Source organism: Rhinolophus sinicus, linkage group LG14 (genome assembly GCF_036562045.2).
Source record: "Rhinolophus sinicus isolate RSC01 linkage group LG14, ASM3656204v1, whole genome shotgun sequence".
NCBI lineage: Eukaryota > Metazoa > Chordata > Mammalia > Chiroptera > Rhinolophidae > Rhinolophus > Rhinolophus sinicus.
Genome location: NC_133763.1, coordinates 11,087,445 through 11,105,094, shown reverse-complemented (window position 1 = coordinate 11,105,094; position 17,650 = coordinate 11,087,445). Strand labels below are relative to the sequence as shown.

The following is a 17,650-nucleotide window of genomic DNA, read 5'->3' as shown; positions in this document are numbered from 1 at the left end:
TGTGACGGGAATCCAGCTCTGTATTTCCCCTAGAGCAATGTTTCACTGTTGGCTAGTGCAGTGTTCACGGTGCATTTATAGAACACAACTTCCGCAAATGACGAGAATCGACTGTACACAGACTACTTACAAAGTATTTACTGATGTACCATTGCCATATACTTATTAACTTTAGAGTGGAGAAACCTGGCAGACACAATCTTGCCCACATGATACAAGTTCACCTAACTGGTGACAAGGCAAATTAACATTGTGTGGCCTCGGTTACAATGCACTGAGCACAGCACTATTTCCAAGGTATGCCTACAAGAGGGCAGAAATCAGGAAGGAGGGGACATCACTAAACCCAAGTTGAGGGATATTTTATAAAGTTACTGGCTTGTACTTTTGAAAAAGATCAAGGCGATAAGAGACAACAAAAAATGCGGAACTTCTTCAGATTGAAGGAGACAAAAAGATAGGACAACTAAATACAACGTGCGGTCCTGGATCGGATTGGATTGGACATAAAGGGTATTGTTGGGATCATTGGTGACATTAGAAGGAGGCTTGTGGTCTACATGGTAGCACTGGATCAATGTTAATTTCCTTTGATGGCTGCCCTGTGGTCACGTACCAGAGTGTCCTGGTCCTTAGGAAACACACGCAGATGTTCCAGGGGGCAGTAGAATATCATGTCTTCAACACCTCAGATGACTCAAAAAAACGCCAGTAATTGGGGGATCGGGGAGCAGCGGGCAAAGGAAAGTTCTGTGTGCTTCTTCTGTGGCTTTTATGTGCATTCAAAATTATTTCAAAGTTTAAAAACTAAGTTGTGTTTTTTTTTTAAAAATAACTTAGCAAAGAAGTTGCTAAATCCATAAATTTGCAGCCAATTACCTAATGTTTACGCTACAGAATATATTTTAGATAAACTTTTTGGTGTCATTTATAACTGTGTCATTGTAAAATCAAAGAGGCATTAAAAGCATGCTGAAGGAGAGATGAAATAATGTCAGTGATCATCTTTTTTTTCTTTTTTTTAACCAGCTAATACTAAGAAATCCTACAGATTCAATTACCGTGTTTCCCCAAAAATAAGACCAGGTCTTACATTAAGTTTTGCTCCAAAAGACACATTAGGGCTTATGTTCAGGGAACGTCATCCTGAAAAGTCATGCTAGGGCTTACTTTCCGGTGAGGTCTTATTTTCCGGGAAACACAGTATAAGGACAAGATGACACTGAAACCAGAAAGGCTTTCAGTACATTCACATGGTACGCAATCACCACCTCGATCTAGTTTCAAAATATATTTTTTATTGTAAATAAATTTGAGCATTGATGTTCAGGAATGAGATTGCAACTCACTTTTACTTTATTCTTCATATTTTCTAAATTTTCTATCATGAACATGTATTACTTTCATATTCTGAAAAAAACCCTGAAATTTTATCATTTTAAAAGCACGCAGCCGTATGTCATCCTCCAAGAGACATCTTTCCTGACTCGGGCAGCTAACTTAGGAATTCTTCCTCCTCTTCCTCCAACCTTCCTTAGCACCTACATACCTTCATTTAAAGACGTATTGTGTTACATCTATTTCCTTTCTACCTCTCTTTGAGGGCAAGGACTGTAACTGTTCCTATATTTATCCTGAGTTCTTCATCCTATAGTAGTCACTCAATAAAGATATTTGTGAAAGAAAAAAAGAAATAAGGAGAGAAGTGTTCTTAACATAGACATTGCCAGCTATCTATCTCCATGATTATAATTATATTTGGGAACTAGGCTAGTTCTTGCCTAAAAGTCTTAGCTAATGCCAATTTCTTAAATAAAAGTAACATGTGAGGGAAGTGTCGAGTGAACAAGCAGGTAAAGGTGACTTAAATGGACAAACAAGGCATAGAATTCACATTAGATCAAGAGACAAAAAGAAAACCTAGAAACACCAGAGTGTGTGTGTGGGAAGGGGGAGTGTCTTTGTTATATAAAAATTGGGATTTTTATTGGTAAGTTATAAAATAACATGGTATGGCCAGAATGCGGGGTGCTTTTCAAAGCATGCAGTCAGGACCCAAGTCCTCTGCCTTGAGGGCTCGAGAAAAGGCCTCTAGCGTGTGAGGTGATGGAAGGAGGCGGGAGCCCCGTACGATAATTATAGTGGAGTCAGGCCAGGTGAGACTCTGCTCCGGCTATAACACATAAGCTTTTACATTAATCACATATTTTTCTATATTTCATAATGTTTTAACATTTTTAAAATCTTGCTGGCTCAGGAGAGACTGGACTACCCATTCTTAGAGACAGCAAGTGCCCTACATGACCGAGCACCAGGTACCAGACCACTAGCCACCACCCTGCAGCCCAGAGCTCACTGGAATTCTTCAGACTAGCCAGTCAGAAGCTGTTCACGCTGCCCTGCCTTGTCTTTCTCAAAGAAACCCCAGTTAAGGCTCTGGCCCCGGTGTTCCCCTTGCTACTATCTTTTGTTTACTTACCAAATCCTGTGGTAGCACATGGCATACTGTGCTACCTTCTCTTGGGAAATGTAAGTAACAAATTCTTCTTTCAATGGCATTAACCTCTCCCTGTCACCACTCAGTGACCTCCATAAACTAAAATCCTGTACAAGTTATAGAACCACTTCCTTTCACATTTCTCCACAAAATTCCTTGAGTCCCTTCTTTTATAAGCACTTAAGGTAAGTATTTTGTTTTTCCTTTGCCTCTAATCTTTTAGTTCTTACTATTTGTATCCTCTTCAGCCTTCTGGTGCATCAACAAGCTGGTGGAAACATACCATCACCATGCAGAGAACTCCTAATAACTTCCTGTAGGGCCTATATGTCTTGCACCATCCTGTATACTTCATGGCCATATAGCAGATACAAGTTTTCGATGACTGTTACCCAGGAACATCAAACTATTTCTTTTTTTAAGTAGAGAAAGAGAAATTTATTAGAAGAGATGGTACACTCCAAAGAGTTAGGAGCGGGCCTGAGCAAAAGGAGTGGCTCAAAAGGCTGTGGCTCAAAGGCCCACATCAAACTATTTTTAGTCACGTCTTTCTGTAAAAGCAAAACCAAACTTGCTCTTCATATGTAACATGGCCCACATAGGACCCAACTGCCCTGCTCATTTTCATTTCATTTCATTCCTGCTCATTTTCTTTAAAACTAATGATCACTTGGGATCCCCCTGAAAGAATTCCACACATACTGGCAAGGGCATTTCCTGCTGGCCAATAAAAATGCAGAAGGAACTGGATGAACCGGGCACACCAGTCACCTCTGGGTGAGTACATGGAGCTCCTGAGCTACTTACCTGCAGACGGTGGACAGAAAAGGGGGCCATTGGACCCCAAAATACTCAATTAGTGGTTACCGGCCATAGTAGTATGCTGCTTGTTCAAATGAGGAACGAATGCGTATTTTTATATCTCTTTCTAGGTAGATACTACTCTGGTGAGTAACTCCACAGTAAATTTGCACTGAGTATAAAGAAAGTGCTTTCTTTTTTAGGAATTCTTTGCCAGGCCTATTACTATTTACCTTTTACCTCATTAGCTGTAGGTCCAAATCTAAACGTTCTGCTTATCACAAGAAAACATATATACAACAAACTAAATGTAAAAGAGGAATGAAACAAAGAATTAGAAATAGAGAAGACATACGTACAGCAGAACATTGAAACCACAGAAAAGAATTAAATATATCTATAAGATCCTTCCTTGGGTTCAGATTTGATTCCAAAAGCTTAAAGTTGTATAATCATCCTTAGCAGAAACATTCTCATTTCTTCCTAGAAAACAAAACTTTCCCTTTGTGCTAGAGCAGATATTTTCACAGCGTGGTCTCTGGACCACCAATGCTAGTAACACCTGGGAACTTATTAAAAATGCAGGTTCTCCGGCCACACCCCAGGCCACCCAGGCCTGGCCCAGCACTCGGGGTGTTAGGAAGCCCTCGTGATACTTCCTAGCAGACTAAGGTTGAGAACCACCGTTCTCAAACAATCAGGTTTTATTTAGAGGGCACTGAGCCAAGCTCCTATGGCAAATATGGGAAATCCAAGTAACAGCTTTCAATAAAAGCTGCAAACATAAAACTAAAGTGCAACTCAGCAAAGGCGCAAAGGCAATATGCAAGAAGGCTAAGATGACATGGCCTCGTCACATGGCTTTTGGTCACCCCTCTTTGCTGAGTCAAGGATTGACCCTAATATATTCCACGCTACACTCGTTCTAAAACTAGCTATGGGCCAGATGTAATGGTTCTGGATGCTCTTAGGCAACTCCGATTCAGAAGTGATTCCTTCTGCCCCTCTCAGCTAGTTCCTCTCCTCATTACCTGAGGTTGAAACCCTGAAGCCACCTTTGGTACCTCCCTCCCCATCATTCCCATATCAGTTGCCACATCCTGTAGACGCAACCTCTTTCTTCCTTCCTCCTCATTCAATAATTCATTCATCAAATATGTACTGAGTACCTATTAGGTGGTGTGAATTCATCAGGGAACATGAATGGACAAAAAAACAGCCTTCATGGAGCTCACTTTCTCATTGTGGAGACAATAAATAATAGAAACAAGTAAAGTACATAGTATGTTAGAGAGGGATGGATGCTAAAGAGAAGAATAAAGAGAGAAGGAGGGAAGAAGCTTTGGAGAGGAGAGGAGAGATTTTTCAATAAGGGGTTAAGCAAGGCCTCATTGAGAAGGGACCATTGGAGTTGCATCTCAAAGTGAGGGGATCTGGGGGACAGCATTCCCAGACCAGAAATGGCAAGTGCAAAGGTCCTGAGGTGAGAGTATGCCTAGCATGTTTGAGGACCCCAAAGTGGTTGAAAAAGAACAAACAAATGGGACAGCAAGAAGGAGATGGGGTCAAACAGGTAACGAGGAGTTAGCCCCAGTAGGTCATATAGGGAAGGGACTTTTCTGTGAGTGAGAGGGAAGACCACGGAAGCTTTGAGCAGAGGACTAGCATTTTAACAGGATTCTTCTGGCTGCTGAGTTGAGAGCAAATGAAAGAAGACAGGAGAGAAGCAGGGAGATGAGTTTCGAAGGCTTCTGTCCTTTCCTTCCCTAGCTGCCCAAACCATCATCACCTCTCACTTGGGCTTTCTACCTGGGCCCCCTCCTTCCATTCCACTCCTTTCCCTCCCTAATCCACGTGATGGAGAGAGGACTGCCAAGCGTCTACTCAGACCGCCCCACTGCCCATTAGGGACAAATTCCCTTAAAGGATATTAACTCAAGCTCTCGCTGCACAATATGGCCCTACCTTGCCTTCCCAACCTCATCACCCAGGCCTCTGCCACACGAATCCAGCACACCAACCATTTTCAAATACATGTACCCAGTCTGACCTTCTGGCCTTGGCTCTCTCTGACTGGAATACTCCCACCATCCCCCCTCCACCTACTGAAATCCTCCCAGTCTTCCAAGGCTCATCACCAATCTCATCTCCTCCATGAACCCTCTCCTGATCCCTCAACTAGATGTCCCCTCACCTGCTTTTGAACCTCACCCCACTGTCTCTAGCCTCCTTTACGGTCTTTAACATATTTCCATCTGTGCTTGTTCTGGCTCCCTCAGTAGACTGTAAGCTTTATGAGGGCAAATCCTGGCTCACTCACCTTCACGTCTGCCTCAGCATGGAGTACAACACCTTCTATAGAGCAAATAATTGTTGAATTAAATGATGACAATATAATCCTGTAGTGACCAAAATTCTGTAACTTTCAATAGCCTCCTTAAATCCATTCCTTACCTCAGAGTAACTCCTTTAGTTAGTATTGTAAACATACTGCACCCCAACACAGACAAAATCTAGCAGAGAAAAAATAGGCTACGTTTTATATTAATTTATAATGCTATGCAATTAAGCTTAAAAAATTAAAAGTAGATACAAAAATAAAATTCTTATGATTAACTGCCATCAAAAGTTTTCTATTTAGGAAAAGACCAAGTTGAATTGGGAAGATTTTAAGATGCTGGACCTTAAACCTCAGGAAAATTGATCCACTTAAATATTTTAAGTGTTTATTTTTATCAGTAAGATTTTGAGGCAATCAATGTTAATCTCTTTATGGAAAGGTGATGCAGACACACTTAAAATGCTCCTTTCTCCTTTGCGGTGTTTTAAAACAGTCTTATTCCTGCATAATTTATAATAAGAATCTAGAAACAGTGAGTCAGATTCTCCCAATGTCTATCATTAAAACGTGGAGGCGAAAAAAAAAAAAAACGAAAAAAAAAATGTGGAGGCGGAAACTGAAAAATATTTTCTCCCGGTATTCTCAGCAACAGAATTTTCCAAAAGGGTGCCATTCAGCATGGGCCAAATCATTTTCTGTTTAAGAAAGTATTATTTTACTAAGAAAGTATTGTGTTATTAATTATTGTTATCTTTCCACCTCCTCCCTGAAGAAGCTCATCTTGGTATCCAAATTTCATATATAAAATAAAGACCCAAACAAGCCTTGCTCCAGAAAACAGAACAAGGGAGAAAAGATCTGGGACTCAAACTCAGATTTGACTCAAAAGGAAATCTTAGTAACCATTCGTTAATTTAAGACCTTAATAATGACTTTCACTGATGAAAGTTACGTCATAACATACAAGTTATGTCAACAGTGGAATGGTTCCCAGAGATTTCATTTGTTCTTTTGAAAATCAGGTTAAATATTAGACTATAGTTCTAATTTCATTTTCTCTAGGTGATAGCTATTAGATGTTGGAAAGGAAATCAATATGTGCAAGATAAATATGAATTAACTTTATAGATTCTAATTGAATATATTATTCCAATATCATTGACATCATTTGAATCATTTTTAGCAGAATATTTTCATGTTATAATCCCATTAAAACAGGGTTCCTTTTTAACAGGAGGAAGGGTCTCTTGAAGTTCCAGTCTAGATACAATTAGAGACTCCAGCACAAGTGGAAGTAATAAAATGAACCAGCTCTGTGTCCTAATCGGGTTTAGTCGCAGAAGTTGAGATCCGCCATCATGATTAAGGCACCAATTAAGAAGGTTGAGAATTTGTCAAAAATACTAACAAGAAAATTAGAATGGAAACAGATTTTATACACCAACTGCCCATCCCTGTTAAAAGACTCCTTTGATTCTTTCTTTGAAAAGAAAATACCCTGAACCATGAACCTGAGCAGAGAAAAAACAGCCGAGAGCCATCCCTAGCAGTACAAGAAGAGAGCCGACAAAATCGTGTATAGATTCAATTTTGAAAAAGTAAGTGTCAAACTCTGTGATGGCTTGTATCACTTTGGAACCTGCCTACCTAAGTGCATGTCTCCCTGCCCCGCTCCCCGGAAGCAGGTCTGGAGAGAAGGATTCAAGTCCAGATGGTTGGTTTGGTTCAGGAAATGCTAGACAGGGTGTGTGGCCGTGATGTACAGGCAGAGAGGTCGGCCTACAAAGGAAGTAGAAACACAAGGAAAAACTGTCTCCTCCATGAGGTGAGGGAGCTGGGCTTTGTCAGCCATCGCTGAACACTGCTTTGGGAGTGGGGGGGCCAGGGTGCTCATTCCTTGGCACTTGTACCTGCCGTAAGCAGGAGCCAAGCAGTTTCCCAGTCCACAAAGCAAAACTTCAGACAAATGATGCAAGCACTGGCCACTGGCAAGCCTCCGCCATGAAGACGGAAAGGTCTGGAGTATGGATGGGGCATTGACAGCACCGTCTACACTGCCTCCTCCAAAACAACTCCAATCCTATCAACAGTCGTCTCCACTGTTGGTATTTAATATCTCCCTTCTCTCTCTCTCTCTCTCTCTCTCTCTCTCTCTCTCTCTCTCTCTCTCTCTCTCTTGTCTACTCTCCAACAGAGCATATCTTTCACCTTCGAGTCATCTATTCCTCAGCTATAAAATATACAATTTTAGCTTGCCTATTTCTCCCCTTTCGTCTACTTTATATTCTCCATAAATTGAGATGCTAAGTCTATCGCTGGATTGTAAATTCCTTAACATCAACCTTGCTCCCAGCGACACTGAAAAAGTCACTCCCTGGTGGTGGTCCACAATACGTCCGTGAAAAATGACAGGCTGGTCCACGGGGTAAGAGCTCAGGATACAATGGCATCCAGAGAATTCTTTATGTTATGAAAGCAGAAGTAATTCTGACAGGTCCAAAAGCACATGTTGTAACCAAATGATTGGGGGAGGGTGGGGGAGGCAAATCTAAAACTTAATAGAGAAGAAGCATTTCCAATGAAATATCACTTCACTGGCTTTGAACAAATACAGACTTTAAAAATAGTCCAATCTAGCCATTATTGTCCTTAAGCTGCAGAAACAGTATAGCATATATCAGTAACTTCCTTTTAGGCCGGGCGGGTGCGTTTTTGGCCTTGCTGTGTGCCTAGTCAAAGTGAGAGGGTAATGTGCCTAGGTACCAGGTTGGTGCAGAAGGAATTGCAGTTTACAAGGTTAAAAATAATTGTAAAAATCGCAATTCCTTTCGCACTTTGACCAATGTAAGCATTTGATAAATATTATGCTTCATAATTTCAAAAAAAAAAATCAAGTCAGGGAATTCAGGAAATAGCAGAAACTAACGGGAGTGTAGCTCTGTAGGTTTTTCAGATTAAAGGGATTTATTGCCACTCAGCCAATATACTGACCACTAGACAAAGCTTAGCTCGTTAAGATTCAGTTACATTGTTTAGGTTTGAGAACTGCCTAACCTACCTTTAATAATGTAGTTATTTTTAAGAGAAATAGAGATTTTAAAAAATAGACCACCCACGTCACGGAGACTTTCTGACTGTTTTTACATTGTGTTTGGAGGCCCATCCCTGGGCTGCTCTTCTCTCTGGCCACGCACAGACATTGGACGAGCCACTACTGAATGAGATCCCAGTCTAGTAGTACGTTTACACTTAGGACAGGATCACGCCATAGTACCAAACCCACCGTTCCCCTGAAACGACCCATCCATTATAGAATGCAATAAGTATTTTGTAAAACTCAGACAGCTCTAAATATAGTAAATGATACATATCTGTATCTTTGTATCAGTATCTTTGGATCTTAATTAGTGCTTCCCAAACAATCTATGAGAAAGAATCATTTCTTCTTATTATTATTATTATTATTATCACTATTATTTCCAGTCTATCATGTACTGATAATTTTGCAAAATCCATTCAAGATGAAACATTAGAAAATGAATTTTTTTAAAAAACATACAAAATATAAGCCCAATTAACTACTAGGTTTTACAGGCATAATATAACTGTCAAATTTCTTAAAAGGTTCTTAAATACTCTCAATTGCAGTACTCACCTTGTCGCAGACCAGTAACTGTTGGTGTGCAATACTGGCTTGGGATGACGGTTTGCATAACATTGATCTAAAGTACCGCGCACATAGTCATTAAAAAGATATACTTTACCTCGGACATTCTTTCCAAATCCCAGAGAAGAAACTTTTTTGTCCCCTTGTTCACTATTGTTTGATTTCTCCTTCATTACGTCATCATCACTAACAGCATCGGCAGAAAATTTTTTCTTTTTCTTTTTCTTGTGTCGAGGCGGAAGCTTTTTTGGAAAAGTAAACATTGGGAATATCACAAGAAACATTGCAATGGCACAAAGGAGGAATCCACTCCACCTAAAAAATTGGGAAATGTGAATAGCATTTATGGCTTTTGCATTATGAGTGAGAACAACTTAGCAAAGTACAAGTTTGTGGCACTAAAATTCTCCAGGGAAAACTTTTTACCTTCATCAGTTGAAAGCAATAGGAAGCCGGACAAACTGAAAAATACAGGGACCCTGCCTCTCTGTTGTATAAGTGAGAAATCTACCCAATAACTATACTCGCATTTTAATGAATATTATAATCAACAACCTGACTAGAATTTCATTCAGTGTTTTTAATCACATATGTGGCAGTTCTGCTGGTTAACAGTGTTAGTGCTGCTACAATGTGTATTTTATAATAAATCAATTAACTCATAAATTTAATAAAAAGTAATACAGACTCTATAGCACGCTTTGTGGACCAATATAGATGCTGTTTTCCTAAAAGAAAACCATTAATATCGCATGTGAAAATGTATTTTAAATGGCTGAGGGCACGCAAATATTTTTCTACAAGCACCTAAGAATGTATTGACCTCTCACCATACTTAATCATGAGGGCCATCAAAGACATTTATTTCATTTGATCCTGGCTTCAAGAACTTGCAATCTAGTTGTAAGCGAGCTAAAAATATAAGAACGGTCTCCGTGAAATGCAAGAACGTACACAGTTAAGCATTAGCTCATGTCCTATAGACTATGAATGCTGTAACAGTTCAGATAGGGAAAAAGTGTGTCAGAAAGAATTCTAGGAGAAGTAGAACTTGAGCGATGCAAAACTGAGATTCTGTCTTTGAACCCATCTAAGGTTGCCATGCGGCAGAGACCAGAAAGCAAATACAGACAGTACAACCCGGTTTCTAGTCCTGCATTCGAGCCATGTATTAAGGCCTTGGGCTTCTTGCCCACATAATTCCCCAGGGGCAATTTCTCAGTCCCCTTTCAACTTTTTCTTAACAAATAGAGGCCGCTGGTCCTACCTAACAGGGCCACCACTTTCTAACTAGGATTCCTCAACTCCAAACTCTGTCCTCAAAGCCTCCAAGTTCACAAACGCTCAGACGCTATCCTCTGTTTCAACATGTTCCCATCAGTTTTACCTGGAATGCAAGCCGCATTTTAAGCATGAGTGTTGTCGAACTCAAACAAGGGAGACTATAGATTAATTGCAAAGTGAAAATGCATGTATAAAAGGAGTGTTTCTATTAAAGTGTTGCTAGCTGCCAAAGGTCTTAGTGAAGCTGAGAGACTGATTCCGAGAACCAGTCATTAAGAATCCAGTATTCTATTTTCAAAGATGCTTAAAGTTGTATCAAATAAAGATTTTTAAGACAATCAGAAAGAGACTTTATTTTGAGAAGATGCTCAGGGTAAACTTGCAGCAATCTCAGTTATTCAGAATATAATCAGTGCCTCATACATGTCAGGTACTCAAGAAGTTTCTTGAATAAATAAATTGAATGAAATAGGTTTTAACAAATACAAGTCATCTGTCTGCAGGGAACACAGCTATTATAATATCTGGCCCCTTTAGTACTTGGCCACTTATGCGGGCTCTACTATTGGGCCCTGTTCATCACCCATTCTTGAATATTTTTGCAAACCCTATAAAGTCTCCTGAACCTTCAGGCCCGTAGACCGCTCATGTTCTCTCCACAAGAGGGCAGGCAGCGTAGTGTAAGGGACGGTTCTTGAGCTGTGGCTTCAGACAGAATGGGGTTTTTATCTGGTCTTTACCACTTACTAGCTCTAAGATCCTAGGAAATTTATTTCGCTTTTCTGAACCCACTTTCTCCTCCGAAAGGAGGGTAATAATAACTGTTTGGTGATCATCAAAATTAGTAAGACAATGTATAGAATGGACCTAATAAAATGCCTGCCCCATCAGCAATCAATTCAGTACTATTTTGTTGGTTTTTATGTAGATATGCACTCAAGCCCCCACCACCCCCACCCAGAGCCTTTGACTTGAAATTATATGCCAACATTAAAGATACACTTATAGTAGCCCAAAGTAAGAATAAATAACGGAAGGGGAAGAATTATAGCAAATAAACAATAATGTAAAAGTTTGGGAAAGGAGGAGCAGAGGATGAAGGAGAATAAGAGGGTCAAATTTCCAGGCATGAAATAAATAAGTCACGGGGATGTGATGTACAGCATGGGGAATATAGTCAATCTTACTGTGGTAGCAGGTACAGTGTAGGACGGACCTATCGCGGTGATCACTTCTCTAGTGAGTTGAATATAAATGTTGAATCACTATGGTGTACCCCTGAAACTAATATAATGTTGTATGTTTGCTATATTTTAACACTTTGTAAGCGGGCATTTTCCCGCCAAATCGCGTCGTAACGCGGGGGTTTTTTGACATTTTCTCGACAAAATTAGACTTTCCGTAAAATATTCATATCTTTCGATCTATTTGATATTTTTCTATGAAACTTTCAGTGTTTTAGTTTAAAAAGAGGTCTCTATTTATTTACTTTGCAAAATTTTTGCCGGTTCCAACTAGAGGCGATATGACGAGTTCACTCGTTTCCCACAAAAAATGTGTTAATAAAAACCTTTTTTAAAAAGTTTAGAGATATTTCTAAGCAGAGCTAATCAACCCACATTTTTCAATGGTCTACAGCTGGGGGTTAGATATAATGATGGTGCTAAAGAGGACCCTGAGAAAAGCTGAGTAAGACAAGAAAGTGTGCATTATATGTTGGTAAAAGACACATACAGAAGAGCCAAAACTGAAAAGCCAGGGTCCCTAACTCCTTTTAATGAACCATTACTTGGAGACTGTTCACCAAGAGGGGGTCAGTTAACTATATCGACTGAAACATCTACCCTGGACTCCGTTTGCCCCAGTTCTCACTGACTCTGAGGCTTTGGGCAAGTTACTCAAATCACTGAGCATCAATTTCCTCATCTGCAAAATGGGCATAATATTAGTGACTACAAATGGTTGTTATAAGACGTAAAAGCAAATGTGTATAAAGCTCTTAGTATAATGCTTGACACATAGAAAGTTCCCAGTAAATGTTAGCAGCGTTCATTCTCCCCTTCCTTCACTTTTTCAGCATACAGTTGTTGAGAAACATATCATTCTGCGGGGCAGGTATAAAATAACATTGCATGAAATAACTATGTCTTTGTTCAAGGTAGCAGTCTTACAAATAGGGGTACTCAATGAATAAAATTCAATAATCAATATTGTAAAGACTATGTAGGTAGTCAGAAGGGTACTGGACTTATTGGGGGGATCACTTCATAGACTATATAAATGCCTAACCACTGTGCTGTACACCTGAAACTACTAGAAAATAATATTGAATGTCAACTACAGCATAAGGAACATAGTCAATGATATTATAATATGTACAATGTCAGAGGGCTAGTAGACTTGGTGGGGTGATCACTTTGTGGGGGGGCATAAATGTCTAATCACTATGTTGTTTTGTACACCTGAAACTAATTTAAAATGTATATATATATATATATATATATATATATATATATATATCTCAAACAAAAAATATATTTAAAAATTTATTTTTAAACAGACCCCTATTTATGCTTGCATATTGAGAAATTTATCATTTGTAGAACTAATATTGGGCCATTAAAACGCATAAAACTCTTTGAACACTGATGAAACTAAAGGACTGAATAATAGCTAACACACCGTGTAGCAAGTACAGAGCTCTACCTGTGTGGCCTCATTCACTCCTCACAACAACCCAATGAAGTGGGTACTGTAACTACTTCTACTTTATGGATTTAAAAAACATCGGCAACAACAGAGACAGAAGTTAAGTACCTTCTCCAAGGTCACATAGCTCTTAGGTGGCAGACAGGGATTTAAACCCTGGGGACTGTGGCTTCAGGGTCTGCGCTCTTACTCCACTTTGCTACCAGTCGGATTGATGGTTACTAGAAAACTGTTTAAAGACAGTATAAAGCACTTGTGAGCTTAATGCTCCTGCCTCCTTCCTTCTCCCTATCCGAGGTGGTCTCCTTTCTCTCTCCCTCCAGACGCACCCTGGCTACCATGCCCTTCTGGCAGACATCTATAGAGAACACAGAATATGCACTGGCTGTTCACAAATATATTTTAATAACTTAGTTTTCTGAGAACAACAACAACAACAAAATCCTTACTCTGATTTATTTCAAAACTGCAAAGAAAACAGTAGTTAAGATAAAAAAAATGCCACTATCAGTCAAGCACTTAAAACTCCTGTGTGATTCCCCTCATGTTGACAAGGGAACTTCCTTTTGTACAATTTCGAAATTCTACCAGGCTAGGCTCATCTAGCTCTGAGCACTTCCACCTTCAAAGAGCATTACTTATGAATGGAAGAAGTGTTGTATAGCCTAATTAATATTTGTTAACTGCTTTGAAAATAGACAGTGGTACGCATTATTCCCACGTACCTCAGAGTTATGAGGTTATTATCTTATAATGAAGCAGAGGGAGAACCCAAGTACTCTACGGAACTCTTTAGAAAGTAATTACTTGACACTAATTTCTAATACTGTAGTGTTCTCTTTGCTATAAAATGAAAATTTACTATCAATGTTACTAATAATCTAATTACTAATTCCTATTACTGTTACTATTTCTAATCCATGTTAAATGAATTTGGGACGCCAATACTTCCAGTTGGTTTTTACAATCGTGGGGGGGGGAATAAAACCTCATGTTCAAGTTGAGGGCTATGAAGAACTCAGACACAGCCCTGGCTATTTGGATAAATAACCTAACATCCACAGTGGAGTTCTCATTCTAAGCCCTAGACGTTACTTATTTAGCAAGACAATTACAGGCCAGCAAGGGAGAGAGTAGCTAAATCTCCAGCACACGTAGAGAAATGAACTGTTACTGACTAAACCGTCTGATTCACTGAGAGGGTGACATGGAAAAGTAGAGCTGGAGCTCTGGGCACTGGGGGAGGGTGGACAAAGCAGAAACACAACATAATAAGGAAATGGAAAGAATGCATTTTTTAAAGGCACAGAAAAGATCATGAAAGCTCTGATTAAAGTACAGGGAAGTCCCAACATGGCCACATCACCCATTTCCCCCATTCTCCTATAAAGGAAACAAACGCATCCGTCTGAAAGAATGGGGACTAAGTTGATGTCCCCAAACCCTCGCTCTTAGTTTCCTGTTGCTGCGATCACACATCAACACACACTCAGCGGCTGAAAACCACACACATGTATTATCTTATAGTTCTGGAGGACAGACGTCTAAAATGGGTTGGCGGGCTGCATTCCTTCAGGAGGCTCTAGGGAGAATCTATTTCCTTGCTTTTCCAGCTGCTGGAGTCCACCTGCACTCCATGGCCCGAGGTCCCTTCCGCCATCTTCAAACACATCACTCCCGCCTCTGCCTCAGTCACATCCCCTTCTCCTTTTCTGACCCTCCTGCCTCTGCCTTACCCTTATCAGGGCACTTGTGATTATAGTGGGTCCTCCGGGGCTCACCCAGAATAATCTCCCCACCTCAAGATCCTTAACTTAATCCCCTCTGCCAAGTCCCTTTTGCCCTGCAAAGTGGCACATTCATAGGTTAGGACATGGGTAATTTGGGGGACTCTTATTTTGCCTACCACCGCCTCTTGGTGACTTGTAACTATTTTTCATCTTCCCACTGGGCAAATTTTTATTCCTCCGACAAGGGTACTCTGACGCTATCATGAATCCTAAGTGAAATGAAACATTTAGTGAACAGTTCTTACCAGTTTCCAATGAAGCGAGGGTCATTCTGGTCTAGGTGAACCGGGTTTCTGGGATCAACATAAAAACCAATCAGAAGTCCACCTAACAAATATCCCACTGCAGGACCAAGTGCTCCCATGACATACATGATGGCTGAGGAGACAAAAGGGGACACATGAAATCCAGCAACATGCTCCTCAAGCTTCAGTCGTTGTCTCGTTTCAGTCACACTGCACGGATGCAACGGTTAAGTCCAGTTAACAACTTCCAAACACAGAGAACTTCAGAGACTGTGTCTATGTCGACGTTTGGGTTTCAAACCATGTCCTCTTAGAACATCAGAATCATCTGGAGAACTTCTTGGTTGCTTTTGTTTTGTTTTTTGAAATAAGTGCTCAGTCCCTGCCCCAGACCCACTCAATTTACATTTCTGAAAGTACAGACCTGGGATAGTTAATGAGGCAGTCACCAGATAATCAAGAGAAGATAAAAGGTAGTCTCAACATAAGGAAAAGGGGGGGAGTAGATGTCACTTGTCACAGCTGGAAGATTCCAACAGGTTGACAGAACTCAAGGCCAGATTTTGCCTTGAATCTGGATGCAATTGAATTGGCAAAGCTGCTTAAGCACCCTCAAATCACTAATATTTTCAAATCAGCACTTTAGAATCAAAGATCTCACAGTACATTCAATTTATTATTAATTAAGGAATCCTACTTAAAAATTACTAAATCCCCTTAAATGACATGAGTGAGATGACCCAAATGGAAAGGACCAACCCACAGTTGAACGAGAAAATAATTTTTTAAAGCACATGTCCAGTGAGGTGGGGGGTGGGGGGGTGGGGAGGGTCTTTCAGCAGATCAGAAAGGTTGTCATTCTATCCAAAAAATACGGCCATCAAAATGGGCGTACAGCAAAGAATAACAAATTCACTGTCATCTGTTTACATTGTTTTCATGCTGTGATTTAAATGCAGAATCGCTGCACGTTACTTTATCATCTGTACCTAAACTTTGAATAATCTTGTCCCTTCTGTTTCTTAAAACTGCAGACAGTAATTTAACATCTGCTCTCCCTTTTCACGTTGCTTCAATAGCGAAAGCAGTGTTCGTTTGTTTTACAGACTCATCTGCTTGTAATAATAAGACATTAAGTTCTTTGACCTCCACCTGTGTTTGGAAACGGAGGCACAGCCAGAAGTAATGGGTATTCTTTTGGAAGCACACTTTTAATAAAACGAAATTAGAATTTTGATACATATCTTGTTCACCTCCCTGTTCACGGCCTAAAACAGAACTCAAGAATAGAAAGCACTTTTCCAGTCCCAGGTCTTTCCATATGCAAATGAAGATAAAATTTCTGTTTACACCTCCAGGCAAACCAGCACCAGTTACAACTTAAAACTGTAATGAGGCCAAAATGTGACGTGAGTCATCTTCCGAAAATAGTTCCGCTGGCATGAAAGAGACCGTCTTACAAACACAGATGGGGAAAAGGGTATTTCTGCCATAGTGTCTGTGCCTGGGGCACTGGTGGCAGCATCTTGCACCGCCCAGCTGCAATGCGCAGGATGGCTGCTGGCAAGACCTCGAAATTACCCAGAGCAGGGAAATCCAATTAAACAGCTGTCACTGAGAAAGCGTAACTATGAGGTTGGTGCAAAAATAATTGCGGTTTCCAAGGTTTAAAATAATTGCAAAACCCGCAATAACTTTTGCACCAACCTAATACATACTTTAGGAGACACAGATAGAGCATTTTAAAATTCAGCTGTGCAATCAGAAAAAAATGTTTTTGTTCTATAGCAAACAGTGTAAGTCCAACCAAATCATTCTCATTAACGGAAATAAATACCTATATATGTATATCTATACAACTCTACTATAGGCAATACTATACAGGATAATATAATAACTATACTATACATACATATGTGTGTACATTTATAAATATATACCAATAAGTACATATAAATATATAAAAATATACATAATAACTTGTCGACATGGCAGCATTTACTAAATAAATCATTCCGGCCACCGAGTTAATATTATTCATTGATTAACCAAGGGCCCTCGTTCAGAGCTTATTAGAGGGCTGGATTGTTGATGCAAACTCATCCCACTCCCTCCCCCAGTCAAAAATTCCCAGTCACCTCCACCCCCCACTGTCTACAGAAGAAGTCTCTACTGCTCACCTAGAGTTCAAGGGTGGGACCCCGGTTGCCATTTCGAACTTAAAACCTACTGCTTGTACGCTGGGTTCCACACAGAATGACATTCAGAACTTGCCCCCACCCAGGGCCTTTCTATCTGAATCCTGCCCATTCTTCA

General features: G+C 40.1%; 1 protein-coding gene across 2 annotated transcripts in view; it reads right to left on the bottom strand.

The window, feature by feature from the left end:
- The window catches only part of SLCO5A1 (solute carrier organic anion transporter family member 5A1), a 114,848-nt gene that overhangs the window by 55,719 nt on the left and 41,479 nt on the right, over window positions 1-17,650 (bottom strand). For both annotated transcript variants that reach the window (XM_019726187.2, XM_019726176.2), the window contains exons 3-4: window positions 15,335-15,467; window positions 9,404-9,621 (exon numbers count right to left, since the gene is read on the bottom strand). In XM_019726187.2, the coding sequence (XP_019581746.2) occupies window positions 9,404-9,621; window positions 15,335-15,467 (351 nt within the window). The remainder of the gene's footprint in view (window positions 1-9,403; window positions 9,622-15,334; window positions 15,468-17,650) is intronic.